Consider the following 25,061-nt stretch of genomic DNA (forward strand, 5'->3'; position numbering starts at 1 on the left):
TCGTGTACATTATAAAGTGTGTCTGTATTTCTGCGAATTTATAAACGTGTATAAAAACATTGAGTGACTATTTAATTATTTTGTTGTACATTTTAAATAAATAAAGAGTTATTACAATTTTTAAACTACTAAACGGCTTCTATTTGCAATCAAAAGTATCCGGTTTATTTAAAGGAAATAAACCAACGTTTTGAAAAGGTTAAAACGTAACAATATCTATTATTAGATATCCATATTGTCTATACTAATGACTTAGTAATCCAGATATAGGTCAAAAATAGAGGCGATTTTCTCGATTTTAAATAGCAACCGAGCCGGAATTCTTCCGGAGATATTGATGTATGAATCGTGTATGTAAGTTATTTGGAAGCTTCGGTAAGTTGATTTCAACAAACAGACGGACAGTCAGACAGACGGACATGTCTTAATCGACTCCGCTATCTATAAGGATCCAGAATATATATCCACAATACAGATATTGGAATATTCCCAGTAAAAAAGCTTCATTGTCAAGTAATTGTTTAAAATGGTCGTCGCATAGTGGCAAGTGACAAGTGACGTTGCAAATATCAAAAAATTCATGTGCCCCTAAAAAATTGTGAATAAACCTATTTTACAGGAAATTGTCCAACGATTTCAAATATGCTACTATTATTACAATTAGAAGATATAGCCCTTCAAAGTTGACTGATTTTCAGTGTTCAAAAAAACAGAAAATGTTTAGGTAATTTGGTTTTCAGATACAGTATTTCGAAAACTAGGTAACGGATCGTCATTGTTTTTGATTCTATTGATAGATCGATCTATTTATTAAGAAGGTAAATCAATATTTACTAACTATCCATTTTTTTCAATATTTGTCAAATTTGATGAAAAAAAATATAAATTTCTATATTTGCCATATTTTCAAGATAAGTTCTTTGATTATTCCTTTACCTAATGCAAAAATGTCCAGCTGCCCGTCCTTGTCCTATTTTTAGCTAGAGGTAAAATTTTGAAAAAAAAGACATGGTTCCATGGTTTACATGCATTTTTGGGCAATTTATGTCATATAACCGTGAAAAACCATTAGATATACCTCCTTTATTGATTGGTATTAAAAAAAATTATATTTTACAAAAAATTTAAAAATTATTATTTTTTTTTTTTAAATAATTTTAAATTTTAACCCTTTAAAAAAAATAAAAACTCAAAAATTTTAAAAAAATATTTTATTTTACTTCCCATAAAATTGATTTTTCCACAAATGTCTTTGCTAACACAAAGGTAGGCACCTAAAAGACGTAGAACTCTTTTCAAACACTCATTTCATAGGTTGAACAATAATCTATCATATGCCTTTTACATTTCTTAATTAACTCATATGGTTCAAAAGTTATGATTTTTGCAACGAACAAACTCAAATGGCGTAACTGTGCGTTGTTCGCATTTGAAAATTTAACTTTCAACATTTTAAGCCCCCCTACTCCAGTTTCCCGATTTTTTCCATTTATCTCTTATTAGATTAACTACAAATGTATGTGTAAAATAAAAAAAGTATTGCTTAAAAATAATAACTGAGTCTAAAGTTATATGGAAAAGATTTTTCTCTAATTTTTTTTGAAAAAAAACTTTTTGTCATTTTAAGTTATCTAATAAATGTCTAAGAAAATTTATAAAGAATTTATACTTTGCATCAAATATTTAAAATGAAAAAAAAAATAATAAAAATTTGCGGTACCTACGGGACCAGGTCTATCCAAAAAAAATGCATATTTTCTTATGTAAAATTCAACTTTAAGGAAAAATTCTCAAATCGCATAGTCGATATCAAAATATAGTAACCCATTATAGATGGCATAATATGTTCTTAATTATTTTCAAAAGGGTTCCAATAAACCCGACCTTGGTATGGATTATATAGCCAAAGAAACTAAATAATCCAATTTTGGGATTTTTCAAAACCTTTTTAGGAATTGCAGGATTTATGATAATAAATTTCAAAATTTGTTAATATTTTTTGCATTTTTTGTTTGTTTTTATAATTAATTTAATTTTCATGTTTACAATCAATAGTTTCTCGAAAATAAAAACATCAGACCGAAAATCCTTTCAATGGCGGCATTTCAAAAGGGGAATTGAAAAAATAAAATTGCTATTTTTTCAAAATTATGAAAACCACCACTGTTTAAAAAGTCTTTCTGTTTTTGGTCAATAGTATTTTCTGTTTGTAAGAGATTTCTGGGGAGGGTATTATGCGTTTGTGCAGATGTTTGTAACGCCCAAAAATATTACTCTAACACCCACCTTAAAGCATACCGATCGACTTAGAATCACTTTCTGAGTCGATTAAACGATGTCCGTCCGTCCGTCTGGTCGGCTGGCTGTCCATGTAAACCTTGTGCGCAGAGTACAGGTCGCAATTTTTAATATATTTCTATAAAATTTGGTACATATAATTTTTTCGGCCCAAGCCTATTGAAACTGGCTGAAATCGGTCCATTATTTCACCTAGCCCCCATACAAATGTCCTCCCGAAATTGGACTTTATCAGTCATAAATGTTTAATTTATACATGTATCTACACAAAATTCGCTCCAAATAAGTTTTATATATACAAAATTCATGTCACCAAATTTTCTTACGATCGGTCCATAATTAGTCATAGCTCGCATATAGACCCGCTTCCGAAAATCACTTTAACGTGCATAAATCGCTTAAAAATATTGGTATACACACAAAATCCAACATAGTTAACTTTAATATAGTCATAAATCACACGACCTAATTTCATGGTGATCGGTCCATAATTGGTCATAGCCCCCATATAAGACCCACTTCCGAAAATCACTCAAAAATATAAATTATTGAAATTTTAAAAGAAAAATGTTTTTGCTCTTTTACTTAGTGTAGGGTCGGGCTTGACCGACCATACTTTCTTACTTGTTTTTTAAATCAAATCGATCTTAAATGTATTTTATCATAATTAATTTAATTTCATTGTTCTTAAAATTTTTCAAATTTGTCGATTATAATTAAATTGTTTTGTTCTAATTTCTTAATTGATGACAATAATGCAATACCTGTATCTTGAGAATTCGTTCAACTGCTGGAGTTAAACTGAACCATCGTGTCGGCACTTGACGAAGCATTTCGCTCCATTCTAGTTCACACAACTTGAACATTTCTTTTAGATTTGAAGTCTTCTTTGTTAATGAGCTAAATTCATTAAAAACCTTGATTACAATATTCTCTATATCGAGTTTAACAATTTCAATACATTTTTAAATGCTTTATTAATGATATGACACAATGATTATGTTAAGCTCAACAAAAACACTCTTTTTTTATTCATTTTTTCACAAAAAAAAAAAAACAGTACAAAGTGTGAACAACAGTACATTTCCGTATTGATTTGGGTGTTGTGAATAAAACAGTACAATTGAAAAAATCAGTACATGTACTGTTAAAAACAGTACGTTTGGCACCCCTAGTTCTGTATGAATGGATGTATGTTAGAATGTGAAAACTACTACTGAAGTTGTTTGGACAAAGAGGGAATTTGGTGTAACATTTTCAGTTCGACAGCCGTTTCTACAAAACCGCAGACTAAAGTATCTTGGTACAAACTAAAAATGGACTGGGGTGTGTCTAAATGGGTCTTTTCAGAATCTTTTGAAGGTTGGTTCCCACAAGAGCCATAGGAATTACAAATTCGTCTTACGTTTCCCAATGGACCTTAAGGCCTCCGTGGAGTATACTCTCTAGTTTAGAGCGATCCATGTAAGCTAATCTGTAACCTAACCATATTTACTTGTTTTAACGCTTAATCAATGACCTTGGAAGAAATTAAGACTCTCCCAAATATGGGGATTTGCAGCAATGATGTAAATACAAAATTAAGGCATTGTTTTAAATTATAAAAACTAAGAATATTTGGAATATTTAGTAATACAAATTGTATTTGTATTCTATAATTACAATCGCTGTAGTTGTATATAAATGTGCTTATACAAGTTTTACATACATTTCGTAGTAATAAAATATTAATTCTATTCATTTTAATATTCAAGATTAAAAACACTTGAAATCCCCCTTTCACTTAATCTTTATTTTGAAACTATTCACTACAATTTTGAAATATAGACAGAAACTGATTAGATTATTTCATAATCGTTTTGTTTGTTTGTTTTCAAATTGGTTTTTTTATATACTCAACGTAATTCAAGTTCAATTACAATTAATAATTGAGTTTTATTTTTAATCAATATACATAAAATATTGAACTCATATTAATTGAATTTATCAATGAAAATTTTCTGTGTAACCACCTTGAACCTCTAGAATAGAAACAAATTTATAAACCACAATTATTACCAACGATATCTTATCGTGTTGCCACTAATAGTTTGTTTAATAATAATTTATTTATGTGGGCTTAAATGTTTTAACATAATTTACAGTAGTGGACAATATTTTTTTCAGCATATGGGCAATTCCACGGTAATCGCTACCACGACTGAAAAAACAAAAACCCATAATAAAATGTTACTATGTGAGTGAAAGTATTTAGATCATATTACAACATTTTAAAGACAAAGATAATAGTTTAAACTGATTATATTTAATTTTTTAGTTATGTTTTAGGCTAAAACATAACGCCTCTCACGATTCGAATATTTTCGCATATTTCTACATGTACCTCAAAATGAGTTCCGTTTTATGTCACGTACGATATACCTTTATTTCGCTCAATATTTTGGACAAAAATATTTCGAAAGAACTTTTTATTATTTTAAAATATAGTACCCTCTGAATGGAACATAAAGACGAAATTATTTTTCAGATACTCTTATTTTTGCAAAATCTATTCCACTCTATAGGCGTACAAATATCACGTACGATGATATGGAATTGCCCATATGATCAACAACAATTCAGGGGAAAGAGGTTTCTAAAATTTTAAATTTGTTAATAAAACATTTAAACAAGATTTAGATGTTAATTAAATTTATGGAAATTTTTTCATTACATGAATGAATGAAAAATCTGTAGCTGCTGTTAAGGTCAGTTTAATCTTATTACAATTTCTATTTCCTCAACATATTTAAATAATCATTCTATTTCTATTTGAAATTTTGTTTATTTTTAGTTTGTTATAGAGAAACAAATGTTGGCAGATGTTGAGAATTAACAATTGTATCATCACAAATCACACACTTTATCTTTACATTTCCATTCCCTTGGTAAATTATTACTTTATAATGTAAATCGTTTGTATTTAAGGATTGATTTGTCTCTATTTTATTTTTTTTTCTTTCCCCCCATTAAAATTGCCCTGATTTCATTTCACACTTTTGTATTTTTTTGTTTTATTTTATATTTTATAATTCTGTTGTGTTAATTACATGATTTTATACCAAATTAATTTGGTTAACCTAAATAATATTTTTATTTCTTTTTAATTTTCAAGTTAAATACAATGTTATTTGTAACGAAAATTTTGTTTAATTTTTATTTCTGTCTTTCTTTATTTTCTTGTGTTAAGCATTTCACTTTATAGAGTAAACATTTGTGGAAGAATTGAAGAATTGTTAAGTAAAGAAATTTAAATACCCCTTTTTTTGGTTGTTCTTATTTGTTAATATAATGAGGAAAAGCAACAGGGTGATGTAAAAAGCCAGAGAGGTGCTGTATAGGGGGTGGTTTTAGGGGAAACTAAAAAAAAATGTTTTAATAAATTTACAATTTTGAAAAAATTCTAAATAAAAGTTTGAAAGAGGTAGATACACCTGCTTAATTTTGTAAATATTGTTGAATCTATTTCTTTTGTTTTTAATAACTTATATTATTCAGTTATTGAACATTATAGTGTAAACAACAAAGCGTTATATTCTGGAAGTTTTGCTTTACTTCTTTAATTTGAAAAAAAGTGCAGCTGAAACACACCGATTGCGCACCAAAGCTTATGGTGAATGTCTTTCATCGGTTTCAACTTGCAGGAGATGGTTTGTTCGGTTCTGAAATGTTTTTTTTTTGACACGGCCAGCAAATAAAGTTTGAAAACTAAAAATTGGATGCATTACTCCATGAATATCGTTGTTAAACTCAACAAGAGCTCGGAAATCATTGGCTTCTCAAGCAGCAATTTCAAAACGTTTGCGAGCAGCAGGATTCATTCAAAAGCTTGGAAATTGGGTACCATACGAATTGAAGCCGAGAAACCTTAAAATACTATTTTGCATATCCGAAATGATGCTTGAACGCTATAAAAGAAAATCATTTTTACACCGAATCATTGATTGAGATGAAAAATTAATCCATTACGATAACATGAAGCGTAAGAGATCGTATGTCAAACTCAACCAATCATCCGAATATCCATGGCGCTAAGGTAATTCTATGTATTTGATGGGAGCAAATAGAGAGATGCTGAAATCTGATCCGACCATCACAGGGAACTTGTACCGAGCGCAACTGTTTCGTTTGAAGAGAGCATTAGCTAAAAATCGTCCAGAATATGCGGCCAGACACGAAACAGTAATATTTCATCATGACAACACTCGGCCACATGCGACCGACTACTATTTGTTTCGATTGATGTAGAACGCACTCTTTGGGATACGCTTCACTTTGGAACAGATCGACCTCTTTCGTTCTTGGTCTCAAAATGTGAGCAGTACATTTATGTTTATAATAAACTGCTATCAGATTATGATGTGATATCATCCTTGATCATGACACTGATTGCGAAAAGATATATATGATTACAGCAGTTAAGTGAATGGTAATATAGTTGCGGCATCCACAAGATTGTCAAAAAAGCTTGTGATCATGTCACAACTATATTTTTTCTCAGCGGTTATTTCAGAGAGAAATGTACTAATTTATAAATTTAATGATTCAACGATTCAACTATCGATTAACTTTAATCCCTGCGGAAGTCAATGAAAAGGGCCTCACCATCCTTGGAAGCCAAGGAATTGGTAAAATTATTACGAATGTTTAGCAAGAGAATTTTTAATTGAAGACTGTTGGAAAAACACACGATCATGACAGTATACGTTCGACTCTACTACCAAAGGGTAGTAAAACCCTTTGTAGAAAAACTTTGATAAATATTGCTAGTGACAAATTAGGAGTTTCTGGAAGTTATTCTAAAAAAAGTAAAAAAAAAAAAATTATTCTTCCTATATTTTTTCCAAAAAAGTGCACGAAAAAGCAATTTTTTGGGAAAAAAAAATGTTAACAAAATTTGTTTGGCAGACTCTTAGCTACTTTATTGCCATATAAAGTTAAGCGGTATCACCAAGTCTGAATTAGCTGTTGGCTAAAAACTGATGACACCATTTTTTGAGGGCCACTGATTTTCAGAATTTTTGGGGCCCATAAAAAAAAAGTTGGTCACCAAAATGGACAAACTGAGTATAGGGTTTTACTAACCTTTGGTAGTAGAGTCGAACGTATACCGTCATGATCGTGTGTTTTTTGCACTGTTGCACTATGTAATTGCTGCATTATTCACAAAAAATTAATTTAAAATTCATTTGAAACTTATTTTTTTGTCTGTGACTTATAGGAGCCTAAACCACTGGACCGATCCTCTTGAAATTTTAACTGTATGTTTCTCTATATATGGAAGGAACAATAGGCTATTTTTTTGAAATTTCAAGTGGGCATTGCACTTCCCATACAAAGTAAATAGTTATTATAGAATATCTGCAGACCTATAATTGTGAAAGTCTTCAAAGTTTATGTGAATCAATTTCTTATAAGTATATGAAGTCTAACCAAAATTGAGACAGATCCGAACAGGGAGTGTGTCACCTCCCCAAAGTATATAGTTATTTTTGAATATCTAGAGCCTAGTCTAAGACCCACCTTAAAGTATACCGATCGACTTAGATCGACTTTCTGAGTCTGACTTTCCGTCCGTCTGACTGGCTGGTCGGCAGGTTGTGCTGTGGCTTAATTGGTTAGCGCGTTTGATCATTAAGCATGATATGGTATTTGTGGCCTGGGTTCGATTCCCAGACGCTGCCAATCAACAAATTCAGTTTATAATAATTATTAGTTTACTAAGAACTAATATTTATCACAGCACCTTCCTTCGGTGGTATAACACTAAAACGCCACCGAAGAAAAGGTTGTTGGCTTGACTAATGCGCCATCTCACCACCAGAGGCTCTGCAACCTGCACTAATAACAAATATAACGCGCAATTGCAGATTTGTCAATTAAAAGCTTTTCTCCTCCTTTCACCACCTTTTCTTCTACACTATATCCCCTTTCCAAAGATATTAACACAAATATGCCTATATTAATTACCTGAGTGTTACTTCTCTTTTTAAAAAAAAAAAAAAAATTTTACATATTACTTTTCAAGCCTGTTGAAACTGGCTGAAATCGGTCCATTATTTCACCTAGCCCCCATACAAATGTCCTTCCGAAATTGGACTTTATCGGTCATAAATGTTTAATTTATATATGTATCTCCACAAATTCCGCTCCTAATAAGTTTTATATATACAAAATTCATGTCACCAAATTTTCTTACGATCGGTTCATAATTAGTCATAGCTCCCATATAGACCCGCTTCCGAAAATCACTTTTACGTGCATAAATCGCTTAAATATGTTGGTATACACACAAAATTCAACATAAAAACTTTCATATAGACATAAATCACTCGACCTAATTTCATGGTGATCGGTTCATTATTTGTCATAGCCCACTTCCGAAAATCACTCAAAAATATAAATTATTGAAATTTTAAAAGAAAAATGTTGTTGCTCTTTTACTTAGTGTAGGGTATTATATGGTCGGGCTTGACCGAAATGACTAATGCCAAAAATAATGGTTTATGATTAACTACATATCATAGACAAATCATAGTTTTGTTTTCTGCTTTAACTTGAGATTTTGGTCATGATCGTTTAGTTAAACCTCGGTTATAAAACATAAGAAGCGATTTTTTAATAAGTTTGTCCTACAAGTGAATTTCATTTCACTTGCAAAAAATCAAATATTAAGAAGGTAATATATGGAGTTTAAACTAAATTTAACCTTTAATTAAAAGGAAGCAAATGCTTAAAACTAAATCTAACTAACCAGTAAACATTTCATAAATTTTTACAAGCATCTAAGAAATATGTTGAGTTAAAATCATTGCTTTTGTTTTCTCGCTTACAATTGATCTTGTATGCCCTTACACAACTGCATTTAAGATGCGCTTTTTTCGCATTGCTCGAAAAATGCATTTTTCTTAAGTGCTTAAGTTATTCAATTTTTTTATGGATAATTTCATAAAAGTCTGGAAAGAGTCCTAAATTCTTTACTTAAATAGGTAAATTTAAATCTCTGTCCCTTAAATATTTTGCTATTTGCTACGCTTTTTGTTGTTGGGGGGCTTTAACAATATTATCAAACATTATTTCTGTACTTAACTCTATTCTGTCTGTGGTCGGTCTTGTTGGTTTTCAGTTCTCGTTTTTTTTTTGTTTTTTTGGTGTAAATTGAATCTATTTGTTGTTTGGTTTTGGTTGGAATGCAATTTGTTTGTTTAGACAAGACACAAGTGTTTCTTCTTTAGTTTTCTACAAAACGTTTTACTATTTAGAACACACTCTTTAAAACAGACGATAAATACCAGTACGAGAGTATTTAGGTTTTAGTGTTTTTTGTTTATTTAAACAATTTTTGTTTTGGTACAAAATGTGATTTCAATATTTTGTAGTTTTAAAAAGTAAAATTTAAAAAAAAACTCAGGTTTTATTTTATTTTATACAACTATGAACGAATAATATTTACCTTGATGATGTTGATGTTTAATAATTCCAACAAAAGTATTAAAAAATTGAAAAAGTAAACACCTGATAACGGTTGGTTACTGGCAAATAATCGTTTATTATTTTTGTAGAGAGTGAGAGCAGAGGTACCAAGTTGAAATGGTTAACAAGCTATAAAAAGTGTATAAATTGCTTTTGTTTTTAACGTTGATAGATAGCGCTATTTGCTAAGTATGTAGATTCCAAAAAAAAAAAAACGTTGAGCAGCCAAAGTGGTTAACAGCCAAAATTGCAAAATTTTTTCTTATGATAGTTAGATATATAATTCCAAGTAGAGAAATGAGCAAAGTTTTATTTTTTTTATTTTAAGTTGTCACTTGAAACTGTTTCACTTTTATTTTCTATTTTTTGTAACAATTAACTTTTGTTATGGTATTTTTACTCTCTTAATTTTCTTTGTTGCAGGTAATTAAATTATAAAAAATGAAATTTCTTTTTTTATGGTTGTGCTCTAAAAACTTTGATAATTTTATTATATTTAATTTCTGTTTTTTTTTGTTTTATTACACTTTAAACTGATTTTATTATTTGGAATTTTGAAATTTTCTTAGTAATATTTAATTAAACACGTTTTAGTTTGTTTATATATATTTTTTTCATTACAAATTTGTCAAATAATTGTTGAGCTGTCAAAAGATATGTCAAAATTTGACAGTCTACTTAAATCACATTTACAGGGATGTTGACATTTACACAATTTACACTCGTTTAATAGGAAAACAATGTTGTTGTTGCTGGTTTTATTATTTTGGTTTTAGCATTTAACAACCCCCAAAAAAATTTAATAAGAAATTTAAACACTGATTAACACTTTTTGGTTTTCATTTAGGGATTAACCACCGTTTTAATACAATAGTTAACTCAAACTTTAATTATACAAAATTATGTTTATGCAGCTGCTTTAATCACTTTTCATTTAATTTTGTTAAATTCAAAAATTACGTTTGAATTTTTATTTTTTTTTTATAAAATTTAGCTCTTTTGAAATAAACGTTAAAATAAACTTTTAGTACCTCGTATCTTTTACTTTATTTTTCAAAACTGATTTGATTCGCTTGTACAACCAACCGGCTCAAGTTCTCGTTACTAACTAAACTTGCCTACAATAGTGTCTGTTTACATTTAGCTGTCGTTTCAATTCGTGTATCTTTCAGATACTTTTCTGCCTGTTATTGTATTGTTGTTGTTGTGTGTGTTCACAATTCGACCAGCTGTATTTCGGTTTGTTTACTTTTTGTATTTCATTGTTGTTGGTTCATTTTGTTGCCATCAAAATGAACCCCTCTGGTGTCAAACATGCGGCTTTTTTCCATACAAAAATCTAATTGGATTTTCTCTTCAGCTGCCTCTCTCTCTGTTATTGTAATAAAGTGTTCATTTCTGTTTTACATTCTCACCGGTTTTTTTTTTTTTGTTTTTTTGTTCATTTAAGTTTGTTATTAATCTTATGAAGTCATAAAATTATTATTGTTTTACCTCTCGCTTTTGTATTTTGTATGTAAGTAAGTATGTATGTTTATTTATTTTTTTGTTAAACCTTGATCGTTTATTTCAATTGTCATTCTCGTGTGCTCGTTATTGAGGTTCCTGTGACATATTTATGTCTTTAATCCCCAACGTTTGCTTAGCACACTCACACCTATGATATGTTGCACAGTGTTTTGGGTTGTTATTTAATATATTTAAGAATATTTTTTTAATTTCCTGAAAAAACTTGTTAAGCACTTGCAATTACTGAACTTACTTTTCAATGACTACTTCTTACCATGTGAATTACTTAGAAGTAGTTTGGTAATGACAGACATATAATCTTACATATAAGTACTTTTTTATTTAAATCTGAATTAATTCATAATAAAATTCATTCAACCGTTGAATAATTACATTTTTGTTAATTTAATTTCTTGAAAATTGTTTAGCCTTTGAAACTTTGAGGTCCATTTAAAAGGACATCAGACCCGATGAAGAAAACTGAGTGCTTTACTAAGTATGATCTCAACTTTCGTGTACGTGTGTTATAAAACACACTATTTTCAAATCAAAAAATCATATGGACTTTTGCACAGTAAAGAACGCGACATTTGTACACTTTTTAAATTAAACAAGTAAGAGTGCTATATTCGGCTGTGCCGAATCTTATATAGCCTTCACCAAATTATACTTCAAAATTTTAAATATTTTTAGGTAAACAAAATTTAATTTTTTTTCCAGTTGTTTATTTTAATTTTTTGGAAAAAAAAATTTTCGATTGTTTTTTTAAATTTAAAATTTTATTTTTTTAAAATTTTAAAAAAATATATATTTTTTTTAAATTTAAAAAATTTTTTTTTTGAAAAAAAAATTCGGGTTAACATTTTTTTTCCCGATTTTGACCCATTGTAGGTCCAACTTACTATGGTCTTATATACGTCGTTGCAAATGTCTTTGAAATATCTATCATTAGATATCCATATTGTCTATATTAATGTCTTAGTAATCCAGATATATGTAGGTAAAAAATAGGTCAAAAATCGCGGTTGTTTTGGTTTTTTCCTCATATCTCAGCCATTTGTGGACCGATTTTGCTGATTTTAAATAGCAAAATTCTCGAAAGCATGTCTGACAGAATTATTGAAGATTTGGATCCCAAAGATATCTGGGGTCTTCAGAAAACTGATTTCAACAGACAGACAGACAGACAGACAAACAGACGGACATGGCTTAATCGACTCCTCTATCTATAATGATCCAGAATATATATACTTTTTAGGGTTGGAAATGAAAAATGTAGAAATTATAAACGGAATGACAAACTTATATATACCCTTCTCACGAAGGTGAAGGGTATAAAAATAAGGAAATCTTAAATTGTGCTCAAGATTAAATTTTTCGGTAGCTTTTTAGTACGAATCATCCTAACCACAAAAGGCCTAAAGTCGATTTTAAGTCCATAAAGTTATATAGTCTGTTATAGTTAGGCTGAATATGTTTTGTCGTTTTGTATTGGGTGTATGACTTTCTGGCAACATATGGATTCCGAGACAATAGAATTGATCATCTTTTGAGGCCAAGAACGAATCAAGCCACTTTCGGATACTCTGTTCTGAATAGTTGTTGGACGGGCAAGGTCTTGAAAACTCCCCAACCACTTCTTTCTAAATACATATTAACAGGAATTGCTATATGTGACCATGCGTTGTAATGATGGAATATTACGGTTTCATGTTCTGAGCGTTTTTTTTTGTCAATTCTCTCTTCAAACGAATATGTGATGGTCTGGCCAGATTTCAGCAGCTCATAATAGGTAGCTCCTTTTGTGGCAGGGCTTCAGATACGATCTCTTACGCTTTGGGTTATCGTAATGGATCCCTTTTTCATCACAAGTAATGATTCGGTGCAAAAATGTTTTTTTTATAGCATTCAATCAGCATTTCAGACATACAAAATCGTCTTTCAAGGACTCTCAGCATCAATTCGTATTTTACCAAATTTCCCTGCTTTTGGATGAATCCTGCTGCTAGCAAACGTTTTGAAATTAATGATTGAGTAGCTCTCAATGATTTTGAAAGCACTTGTTGAGTTTTACATGAATCTTCATGGAGTGATGCCTCCAATTCTTGTTCAAACATTTTTGGCTGGCCAGGGCGATCTTTGTCCTCCGTATCAAAATCACCACTTCCAAACAGAATAAACCATTTATCGCACGTTGAAGCCGATAAAACATATTCACCATAAGCTTTGGTGAGCTATTGTAAATCCCGAATTTTTAAGTCATACACCCAGTAGTTTCCCCATGTATATGAGTACTCGTTTTTGATAGCATCTAGAAAAATGCAAAAATCAGCAAATAAAGTGGTTTTCTTTTAGCTGTTTTACAACTTTTAGTATGATTTAGCACGTGACATATTTAAAGCGACATATTTTCCCGTCACGTTTCTAATAATTCTTTTAGCTGTTTTAAAACTATTAGTATGATTTAGCAAGTGACATTTATAAAGCGAAATATTTTCCGTCACGTTTGTCATAAGGAGTAGTTCAAGTAATTTCAACAAAAGCTGAGTATTTTTTTTATTTTTTATTTATTATTGCTACATTAATTTAAAATTGTTTACTGGTAAAACATTTTCTTACACAAGATTTTCTACTAAAGATTTTTTATAGAAAATACTCAAGATTTTCTATCAAAATAATGACGTGAATCGAAAAATTTACCGTTTTACATAAAATACTGAACATTATTTAAAAGTATCTACAATACATTTTAATTTTTTTATTTTTCTTTAGCATAATTTTGTTCAATAGCTTTGGTTTTGGCAGATACGACCAAAACTTCTCTTTTTCTTGAACAAATTTTTGTTTTCAATCGCGCAACTTTTTCTGACTTTTAAGTTATTTTTTCCTTTATTCTTTCAGCTTGCTATTTGTTTATGGCAATTATGATAGCATTTCACTGCGTCTTCTTAGCAACATTATACTTTAGTGGAATTATTTTATGTTTTCCCAAATACCTCATTGTTGCTTCCACAAATTTAACCCATCTTTACATTTGTTTTTAAAAAATGCACTTATAACGAACGCGACACAGTTCGAAAAGTAAAATAAAATGTCCAGTACGATTATTATATGCAGTATTTTTTCATCCATTTGATAGAACGATTGCGAAGTACTGATAACCAACTATAATTAGGGATCAGAACTAGACAAAATCATAAGAAAAATTTACTATTAATCAAGCTATGTTTGGTTTGGTTTCTTTTCATATTCCGTGTCCGTCTGACCCTCTGTATGTTGAAATCAAATTTCCGTACCCTTCAAATAACTTACATATATGATTCATATATCAATATATCCGCTATAGACCTGGTTCGGTTTCTATTTTAAATAAAGAAAATCGGACGACAAATGGTTAAGATATAAGTAAACAAAAACAGAACAACATCGATTTTTTACTTGATCTATTTTTTTTATCTATATCTGGATTATATAGTCTTAATATAGACAATATGGATATCTAATGATATATATTTCAAAGACCTTTGCAAAGGCGAATATAAGTCCATATTAAGCCTGACCTATAATGGTCAAACTCGGGAAAAATATTTTTTAACCCGAATTTTTTTTCTCCAAAAAATTAAAGAATTAAAAAAAAATTCGAAAAAAATATTAAAAAATGAATTTAAAAAATTTTTTCACTATAAAAAAAAATATTTTTTAACATTTAATTATTATGTGTTTAATAAAAGATAAAAATAGTTTCTTAAATAATTTCATTTTAAGAAACTATTTTAATTTCAACCCTAACAAACAATATAAATTTTGTATTATTATTTTGTAGCCACCCTAAACACTGTGCAATTCATCCACTTCCTTCCTCTTTTGCATTGTTAGTTAAATCTTGAAAAATTTTCTTTCACACACACTCGTTTATACAATCATCTATCTGAACATACAAACTGGAAAGGAAATATCATTACAATGACAATTATTTGACAATAATTCTTGTACGAAACATAAATCAAAGTAACGAAAAGTAAAGAAGCGTAACTGACCATGTAGTATGACAAAAACAGACACATCGAACGAACTCATACATACATAAATACATGGTCCTTAAACCAAACATTTTTTTTCTGTATGTTTCGATTGCAAGATAAAATTATTGTTATATTTGTAACTTGCAAGCAAAAAGTAAGGATGTTTAATAAGAATGTTATTTTGTATGTGTATGAAAATGAATTTAAACAGTAGCAAAGGAAATGACAATTGTTACACTCTCTGTAAAGAAAACATTATTTCAATTTAACTTTTTTTCTTTAAATGTCATAAAAAATGTAATGTGTGTGATGATTTACCAACAAAATTTTGGAAATTTTATTACCGTGTTAAGGTATTTTTATTTAACGTTCTTATTTCATTTAACCGCCAACTACTTTTTATTTATAACTATAAAAATTAATTTTAATTGTTTTATGTGTTGTTTAACATGAAGTTTTATTGACAATAAAATGATTTGACATTTCTGAGGTTGTCAAATTTAAAGAGGCATAGTTACTTTGTTTTCTTATTTGTAACATGAAGCTTAACTTTATTTTGGAACATTAAAATATCACGGGAAATTCGAAATTGTTTTCCTGGTTCAAATAGTATAAAACTATATACAAATTTTATAATTAATATATTAGTATTTTCCAATATGGGCTACCGTTACCTCTAAGCTGTCGTTATCCTTAAAATGCCTTTTCAGCATGACTTCAGTTCCGTCTAAAATACCGTCGCAGACATAAAATACCTTTACCGTTATTCTAGTTCAGACATTATTTGTAATAAAATACGATTTTTATCAAAAATTCGACAAAAAAACCGTTACTGCATCCCATAACTGTTTCGAATCGAATTTCAGTAAATTTTTTTGTAATTTCAGTAAATTTTATGACACGTTTTTAGCGGTCAGTTTAGTAGAATATCGTTCCAAACATACAGTATTGGCCATAACTAAAGCACCCCCTCAATGAATTTTTTTCACATGGTATTTTTTTGTATAAAATCAAAGTTTTAAATATCTATTATGTACTATTTTCTTTTGTTAATATGTTTAGTATTGATAAACAAATACTTTCAAAGTTAACCTTTCTATAAGAGGTAACTTAAAATCAATAAATATTTTAAGGTAGAAAATGAAACGGACAAAACTAAAGCACCCCTTCAAGGATATACTATAAAAAATTTTAGTTAATTTTTTGTTGAAAATCCTTTGTTTTCGATGGCACAACAACATCTCTTGGCATAGAAGATAATATGTTTTTATGGCGTGTTTCGATATTCTTTCCCAGACTATTTTAACGGCATGAAATAAATCATGAAAATTTCCGATCCTTATTTCAACAATTTTCACGATTTATTTTCATATTAACAATGTGCCACAAGTTCTCAATAGGATTGAGATCGGGAGATTGACCAGGCCAATGAAGAACTTGAATCTTATTGCTGTGTAGCCAAGTCTTACAAACTTTGGAGGGGTGCTTAGGATCGTTATCCTGTTGGAAGCTCCCTATAATTGGCATCTCTTCACTGGCATAAGGCAACATTACAGCTTTCAATACATCACGGTACATGAACCGAACCATAATCCCATAAATTTTATGATTTGGCCCAAATCCTTGACCAGAAATCAACCCCAGACCATTACATTGCCTCCTCCATGTTTAATTGTTCCTTTTCAATACTTAGGATTCAGTCTTCCTCCTTTTGGTCTGCGTACACGCCTTATTTCAGCGGAACTTTTTAAGTTGTATTTGGATTCGGTAGGGAACAGTACTGTCTTTAATTTTTGGACACTCCAGTCGATGTGGGCTTTGGCAAATTTCAGTCTAGCTTTCTGTTCTTAGCTGATAGAAATGTTTTTTTTGCTGGTCGTCAGCTGAATAATCGGGCTTCTACTACTCTTCTACGGATTGTTCTTTCGCTAACGCATAATCTTAAACTTGTTCGTACTGGAATAGCTGATGCTGTATGATCTTTTTGTATTGCTCTTTTGATCAAGGAATCATAATATCGTGTTTTATTTCGCGAACGACCTCCAAATGCACCGGAGATTTTCGAACAGTCTTAAAAAATTTTGAAACGAGCCTGGAAATAACTGATCTTTTAACTGAATATTTTTTACTAAATTCATGTAGTGATAAGCCCGTCTTCCAGTCGTCAATAACTTTAATTTTAAATTTACTGGAGTACTTGTTCCTTGTCATTGTTTTTTCACAATAAACTGTATAAAACTTAAATTTTGCACACTACGTCTTCCTATATTTTTATCTTTTGGAATTTTTAAGTCCATTCATTGTGATTCCGGATAATTCACATTGCAAATATGCAGTACCGAGTCAAATTTTTAAACATCTTATAAGAGGGTGCTTTTGTTTTGTCCGTTGCGTTTTGAGTTTTTATATGATTTATCATTTTAAATTAATTTTTAATAAAATTATCTTTTACTAAATGAATATTAAATGAAGTACATGGCCGAGGAACTACAGCCTTAATAGAGTACGCAGATGGTGGCAACATGGATCCGAAAGACTGTCTGAAGGGAGTGCAGGTTTTACAGATGGAGATAAATACACGATCTGGTAGTATAGAGGAAGCTGATACTAGGCTGTCTTCCATGGTGATATCACTAGAGACTGTCACACTGTCTCATCTGTCGAGAGTCTGGAACACCTCAAGGCTGTGAAATGTACTTAACTTCATGGTAGTGGGAGGCTGTAAAAGAGATCTACCTCTTCTAATGTATGAAGAAGGTTAGGATGTACTGGATACTGTAACGTTGTGGATATGAGGTCACGTTCGAGCTTGTGAGACAATGTTCGAAATGGACTTGTAAGTGTGTGATACAGATATAAGACCTCCAATCCGTCACTACAATACGACAAGTCTGAACGGTACTGGGATGTTAACAACCAATCCCTGGATTCGCGCCTGTAATATTATATGGCTGGGAAGACGATCATGCGATATACAGTAGTATACTGCTACTGGTTATAGACTGGGTATTTTCTTCTGATTAATTATAGGAATCAAATTGATAAATATTGGGACTATATGAATAGATCAGCAGGGTCTTACAATAGGGAGTTCCTAACTTTGACAGTTGATAGTAGCCATATTGTTGAAGCTTCATCTGTCTGTCGTTTACTCAACAACACGTGCAAATAATAAAATGGTTTTATCAAAATGGCTGTTCTGTTCGTGCAACCTTCCTAGCTCTTCAACCATTTAGCGTATAAACGCCTTTCTTAGGGAAAGCATTTGGTTGATAAGGCCGAACATGCAAATTGAACCTCATAGCGACCCAGCAACTGTTCCATAATGGTCAGCGTTAGTTGAATTCCTTGAATTCTTAAATTTTCCTCTCCTCTTACTCCTTCAATTTCTATCTACATTATATCTCTTGCTAACTTCACTTTTACTCAACCTATAGATTTCCCTATTCTTTTACTTCTACTTCTCTTTTTCTTTATCTTCTATTTTTCCTCAGGTACAACAAAGGGAACGTTCAATGAACCCAAGTGAGCTGTACGAGTCGAAAGATTTTGGACGGCTGCCTGAATACCTAACCATATTTCTTTGAGAACGACGATGGCCAGGCCATCACCGTCAATAGTGAGCTCTATAGGTGGTTGATTGTGAACTTCTTTTGGCCTGAATTAGATGAAATGGACACCAACGACATTTGGTTAAAACAGGACGGCGCTACGTGTCACACAGCTCTTGTCACATTGGACATTCTGCACGAATGATTTCAGGACAAGGTCATCTCTCGCGATGTAAACTGGCCACCATGGTCTTGCGATTTAACCCCGAATAAAAAAGTCGACATTTGTTTTCTTTAAATTTTAATATAGGAAGCTCTTAATGAAAGATCCTTTATTTCTGACTAATATCGCATTTAATTATGTTGCTATTGTTATATTTGTTTCTTCTAATCATTATTTTCCCAAAGGGATCATTATGGACCCTAGTACGTGAAGTACAATTCATCCTAACCTAAATAAGTTAATTCATTGCGAAACTATCGTTTGATCATACATGGCTCTGCTTTAGACACTCAAACTGTTTATTCAAAATTCATAGTGTAAAGATTGCTTAATGATGATGAAATCTGAGTTGAACAACTGAGGAGCGTTCAGGAAGTTTTCAGGCAACTGTACACCAAGTTATTTATAAAAGCTTCTATGATTTAGAGTAAAGAAGAATTTGATAACAATATAAGATTTTTGGATATCCAAAGGACTTCAACATCATTTTGCAAAATTGAATACAGACGAGAACACAGATAGTGTAAATATGGCTTTAAACCATTGAATTTTTTCTTAGAGGACTTATGAAGTTATGGCAATGAAATTTCGTAGTTTAACTAAATAGTGTATAATTTTTCATAAAAATCGTCTTACTTTGTAAGGTAAATAATGCCGCCACACTATAATAACATCAAGAATTTAATAAAAAATCCCCCCCTCCCAAAAAAAAATAAAAAAAAACACATAAATTGTATTTTAATTCCAATAACAATTTTTAATTAAACACTTGTTAAAATATTTACGATCATAAAAAATAATTATTAAATAAATATCAAAGAAAGTTTTTGTTGGGTCTCATAAAAACAATAAAAATTTCCAATATAATTGACACACAGACACCACAAAATCATTAATTCTTAAATAAAAATTATTAAAAAGAAGAACTCCATAAATATTATTAAACATGATAAATTTAAGTACTTCAAGTTCATGAAAGTCGCTGCTGCAACTGTTTGTTGTTTGCTACTTAACCCTATCTCTAACTGTTGACAAATCTCAAATTTAAATGTTTTTGATTAAAAAATCATTTATCTCAATTGTTTGTGTTACTTTTTTTCTAACAGTCTATTATTTTCTTATTATCTTGTAAATAGGTCATGAATAGCAGCAAGAAGATTTTTTCTTTCTAGATAATTATTTCAATTGAACAATTTTCTTAAATATTTGTATTTATTATTCTAATAAGAAATTTTTCATCTTGGTTTTTTCAATAAAAGTTATGGGAAAATTTCTGCAGCAGGAAATTTAATAAGCAAATAAAGGCAGGCCACTTGAAACACAGGTAAGTCAATATTTATTTACTCTTTTAAATTGCCTTTCCCTTTCCCCTTGGTTTGTTTGCAAATATTTTGCTTGTTTTTTTTTTGACTTTAACCCAAGGGCATGAGTTTATGGTTTTCCTTGGAGTTTCCGGCAAGGAAAAGAAATGTTTTTCCCACATAATTTGAAAGAATTTACGTCATACTGGAAATGATTTGCAAATATTTAGATATTACAAAACGGCGATTTTAAGCAAGGCATGGAAACTTACTGTAAAAAATTATATATATTTTTTTAATTTAATGTATTTTAAGATAATTTGTTATTTATTAAGTTTTATTTCATATATTTACACTTTTAATTACAAAAAATTACCAAGAGACATTTTAAATCCGTTAGTGCTCGAGTTGCCAACAGTTGCATTTAGCTGATCTCATTTGGTACCTTTTTGTTATTTACCCATTTTTTGTCCCCCTTGAAGTAATAAAAATTTTAAAAGTAAAAAAAAAAAAAATTTATAAAAAATTATAAGAAAAGTACCAAAAAAATGAATAAAAAGATTCAAATTTCCAATGATTGATGATGATTTTTTGTTATAGGAAAAAAACATTATTGTTTATAAGTATCAAAGGATTCCAAAGGTACCCTTTTTAACCACAAACAGTGGAATTTCTAAAAAGTACCAAACACTGATCTTCGTTTTTTAGGATAGATTAAGATTTGTTTTAAAATTTAGCCACCAGGGGCCGAATGCGATCGACAATTCAGATGTATACAACGTATGTAAAAAATTCATTAAACATTTTAAATTTAAAATTGCGTAAAAACACTAAAATACATTTATCAATGTCTCATGATCTGCTTGTGCCGACCACTGATGTAAAATAGTACCAACTTTATCCCCTAAACATAGAATATTAAAAAAAACCTCTTAATGCATCTACCTGAGGTCTGATGTTCTTACCGATTTCTGTGTAATGATCCAAAAATGGAACAATTTTAAATTTCTTGGATCATTTTTGGATTTGTGTAGTTTCTGTGTAATTTGTTTCCAAGAATATTTCTGTAGAAAGAAATCATACATATTTCCTTTTTTAATTAATTTTTAATTCTATATTCTTCGAATTGAAAACGAAAAATTTGCTAGATAGAATATTTGGTTGGTGGCTATCGGGACGGAATGCTACAAACAAGAATTTTATTAGAGTTAATAGAACTGCCCAGAGATAGTATTTTCAGATCAGGTACTAGAACTAAACTCTGATATTGTGGTATCTAATAACGTCAATCAGGTTAATTTCAGTTACCTCTAATATAATATTTCCTAAGAACCTACATATATATATCCTCTTTGCTAAGGATCCGCAAGATTACGAAGGTACTCCTAGAATAATTGAATGTGTATCGATTATTTAATGACTCTCTAATTATATTGGGACCTTGGAGGTATCTAATTTTCCCAATTATATATTAGCTCTTTGAAGAAAGTGTTTTAAGACTCCAGTTTCAAATGTGCTAAACGACAAGATATAATACCAGAGAAGCTATTTTGGAATACAAGTGAATGAAATGGTTAAATGAGTGACATTTCATGTTTTAATTTTAAAATAATCATTACTTTTGTCAGGAGTCAAATAACTATTATAGATATGTTTGTTTTCTTTGAGATTCAGGAAGAATTTCTAATCCAAAAGCAATATATAATTCATTTTCTGGACTTAAATTCATCAACATCCATTTAAATGTTTTTATACCTGATTCGTTTAGGAAGGAGCTAAAAGTGGCTACTATTTTGCTAATTTCAGCATGGATCCTGATTTTGTTTAACTAATTAATTGATTTTCTTCTCTAATTTTTTTATTAAATAGACTATACCACTTCTTCACATCTGGTTTTTCCTAGATTGTTCGATTTGAATATTTAAATTTAAAAAATTTTTTAATCGTTAGCAAAATTATTGAACTTTCATGAAAACAAACAACAAAGATTATTTTTTATTTAAAAATAAAGTTCTTAACTGTTTGAGCATTCAAATGTCATGCTCAGACGATTTTGGGGTTTTTCAACACCCCTCATCGTTCCTTACATAGTCTTTCTGATCTTTCGGACATAAAGGTAGAGTACATCAATGCCTCTTACAGGAATAACTATTGGCTAATCAGGCCAGAAACGGGAATCTCCACGGAGTGACCTAATTGACTGGTACTTCATATTCTCCTCTCTTTTTTGTCGGACCTCCTTCTCTTCACTTCTTCATTACATTTGACTGTCCCTTTTTCTTTTCATTTCTATCGCAAAGGGACCTAGTGAGCTGCTCTCTTTCCTGCCTACACTATGCGGCTGCCTAAAAACCTAACCTAACACCTGGGAGAATCCATATCAAAACGGACAGAAAACAGCTATTTTAGGATTTGTCATCTTCGATTTTAATGAAATTTACCTCACATATTACGGTTTCAAAGGGTTTCACAAATCAATGACTTTTTCATCGGAAAGCCATTCTATTTCAAAAATATCTCGATTTGAAAAATTTGTTAAAATCATCTAAAATTATATACACATAATTGCGCATAACTTTGAAACTACTCAAAGACCAGCATCATTTTTGATTCCATTTTAAAGCCAAAGATATTGTCCTTAAAACTATGTTAATTAAAGAACGAGAGCAGTGTTTACTTCCAAAAGGTTAAAGTTCAATTTTCGGAGTATATATTTCAATGTAAAAAATATCAAAGACCGCAATGTTAATAATATCGATGGAGACTCGATTAGTTCTGGAGTTATAAAGAAAAACGTTATAAAAAGTACGTTTTTTCATACAAGGATTTCCCTTGACCGTGAAGCAATATCCGGGTTCATTTTATAAGAAACTAACTGAACGTCCCAGCAAGGGCAACACTGCTCCTGTTAAAATCCATATTTGAAATCCAGTTTTAATAAGCTGCGTTATTTAGTTTGTGTTTGACAGCCATTGATAGCAGACTACCGCGTGACTGGAAAAAAGTGTGCACATTAAGCATTCGTTTTTGCGGAAAAAAACATAATTGAAACTAAGGTTAAGCTTGATTAATACTATGGGAACTCTGTACCATCAATTTCAATGGTAAAAAAGTGGTTTACTGAATATTGTTGTGGTCGTGCATGTTCAGAATTTGCCGAACGTTCTGGACGAGGTCTAAACACCAGACAAAATTTAACAAATTCACGAAATATTGTCGACCGATCGGATATTGAAAGTGCGAAAGCCACATGCCTAAGTCGGGTATGATCAGTGTGGCGTTTGTTCACAATCGATCACAAATGCAATCAATCAGAAATGTGACAACTTCGCAGGAATGTTTGGCGTTTCCTACAGCAATATGAACTAGTTTTTGCGCCGTTTCGTAACATTCGACGAAACCTGGATCTACCACAATACACCAGAGATCCAACAGCAGCCAAAACAGTATGTTTCTCGGGGTGAATCGGCGACAAGGTGGGTTTGTCAGCCAATAAAGTCATGGCGATCGTTTTTTGGGATACATGCAGTATAATCCACATTTACTATCTTCAAAAGGGTAAAATTATCAATGGAGAATATTATGCCAACTTTTTATTGGGTCCATTTAATGACCCAAAAGTTCTTTTTCACCAGGATAATGCAGGGGTGCACACATTCGCAGTTTCCAATGCAAAAATTCATTAATTAGGCTACGAATTTTTCCTTCCCTTCACCCTATTTTACGGATTTTGCACCGAGTGACTATTTCTTGTTTCCAGACCAGAATAAATGACTTGACGGAGAGAGATTTGACCCAACGATGAAATCATCTGACAAACAAATACATATTATGATGACCTCGACAAATCTTAGTTTTTGAAATGATTAAAAAATTGGACAAATTAGTATAGAGCTCAAATGAGACTATGTTGAAAAATAAAATTTTGTCAAAACTATGTGTTTCATTTAAAAAGTCAGGGACTTATAATATGGCATTTTAACGGTAACTGTAGTCGATTTGAAAGAGATAATTAGGGGTAACAGTAGCTTAAGAGGAACTGTATTAAACCTTCGTTTTTTAAGAATTTTCCTCCACGGGACGTACAGTAATGTAAAAAAGTTCCAAAATTTTACAAACATTAAACACCAACGTGATTTTTTTGTAATTTTTAAACTAAAAGCCCCCAAATTATCTTAATTCATGCTTAAACTTTCTTTTGCTCTCTCTCTCTTCTCTCATTTTCTTACAAGATTCTTGAACAATTTAAAACAGAGTTGCATTTGTACACTTACCTTTTTTACAATCCGTTGCTGCAATGCAACCGTGTGCATTAAGCCACCTCATTGTGACTGCGGCTGTATGTATCAGTATGTTTTACTTCATTTCTTTTACGTTGGACTTCATTTGTTTACTTTGTTTTGATTTTGAAATTTTGATTTGATGATTGTTGCACTAACAAAACAAACAACAAAAAAATGCACAAATGGAAAATACACAAAAACACACACACACACTAACTTACTTTGAGATACATGCACAACAATAGTAATAACAACAAACAATCACTGCATTTTGATTACAGTGCACGGTAACCAAATATATTCCCACACAAACAATATTTCGTTTGTTGTTGTATTTTTTTGCTTAGTCAACACTAAAATAT

At 30.6% G+C, this 25,061-nt stretch overlaps 2 protein-coding genes across 4 annotated transcripts in view; both read right to left on the minus strand.

Moving 5' to 3' along the window:
* LOC135958392 (myb-like protein X) overlaps positions 1 to 24,742 on the minus strand; it is a 168,157-nt gene extending 143,415 nt beyond the window's left edge. Inside the window, exon 1 of the mRNA XM_065509296.1 lies at positions 24,691 to 24,742. Coding sequence (XP_065365368.1) covers positions 24,691 to 24,742 — 52 coding nt within the window. The remainder of the gene's footprint in view (positions 1 to 24,690) is intronic.
* The window catches only part of LOC135957336 (myb-like protein O), a 165,683-nt gene extending 140,841 nt beyond the window's left edge, over positions 1 to 24,842 (minus strand). For 2 of the 3 annotated variants that reach the window (XM_065508064.1, XM_065508062.1), the window contains exon 1: positions 9,791 to 11,142. The gene's annotated coding sequence lies outside the window, so the exon portion shown is untranslated. Of the gene's footprint in view, positions 1 to 9,790; positions 11,143 to 24,690 lie in introns of those variants that run through there. The other variant, XM_065508063.1, reaches the window with a different exon arrangement.
* Between the last annotated feature and the right edge of the window lie 219 nt (positions 24,843 to 25,061).

This window comes from Calliphora vicina, chromosome 4, assembly GCF_958450345.1.
Source record: "Calliphora vicina chromosome 4, idCalVici1.1, whole genome shotgun sequence".
NCBI lineage: Eukaryota > Metazoa > Arthropoda > Insecta > Diptera > Calliphoridae > Calliphora > Calliphora vicina.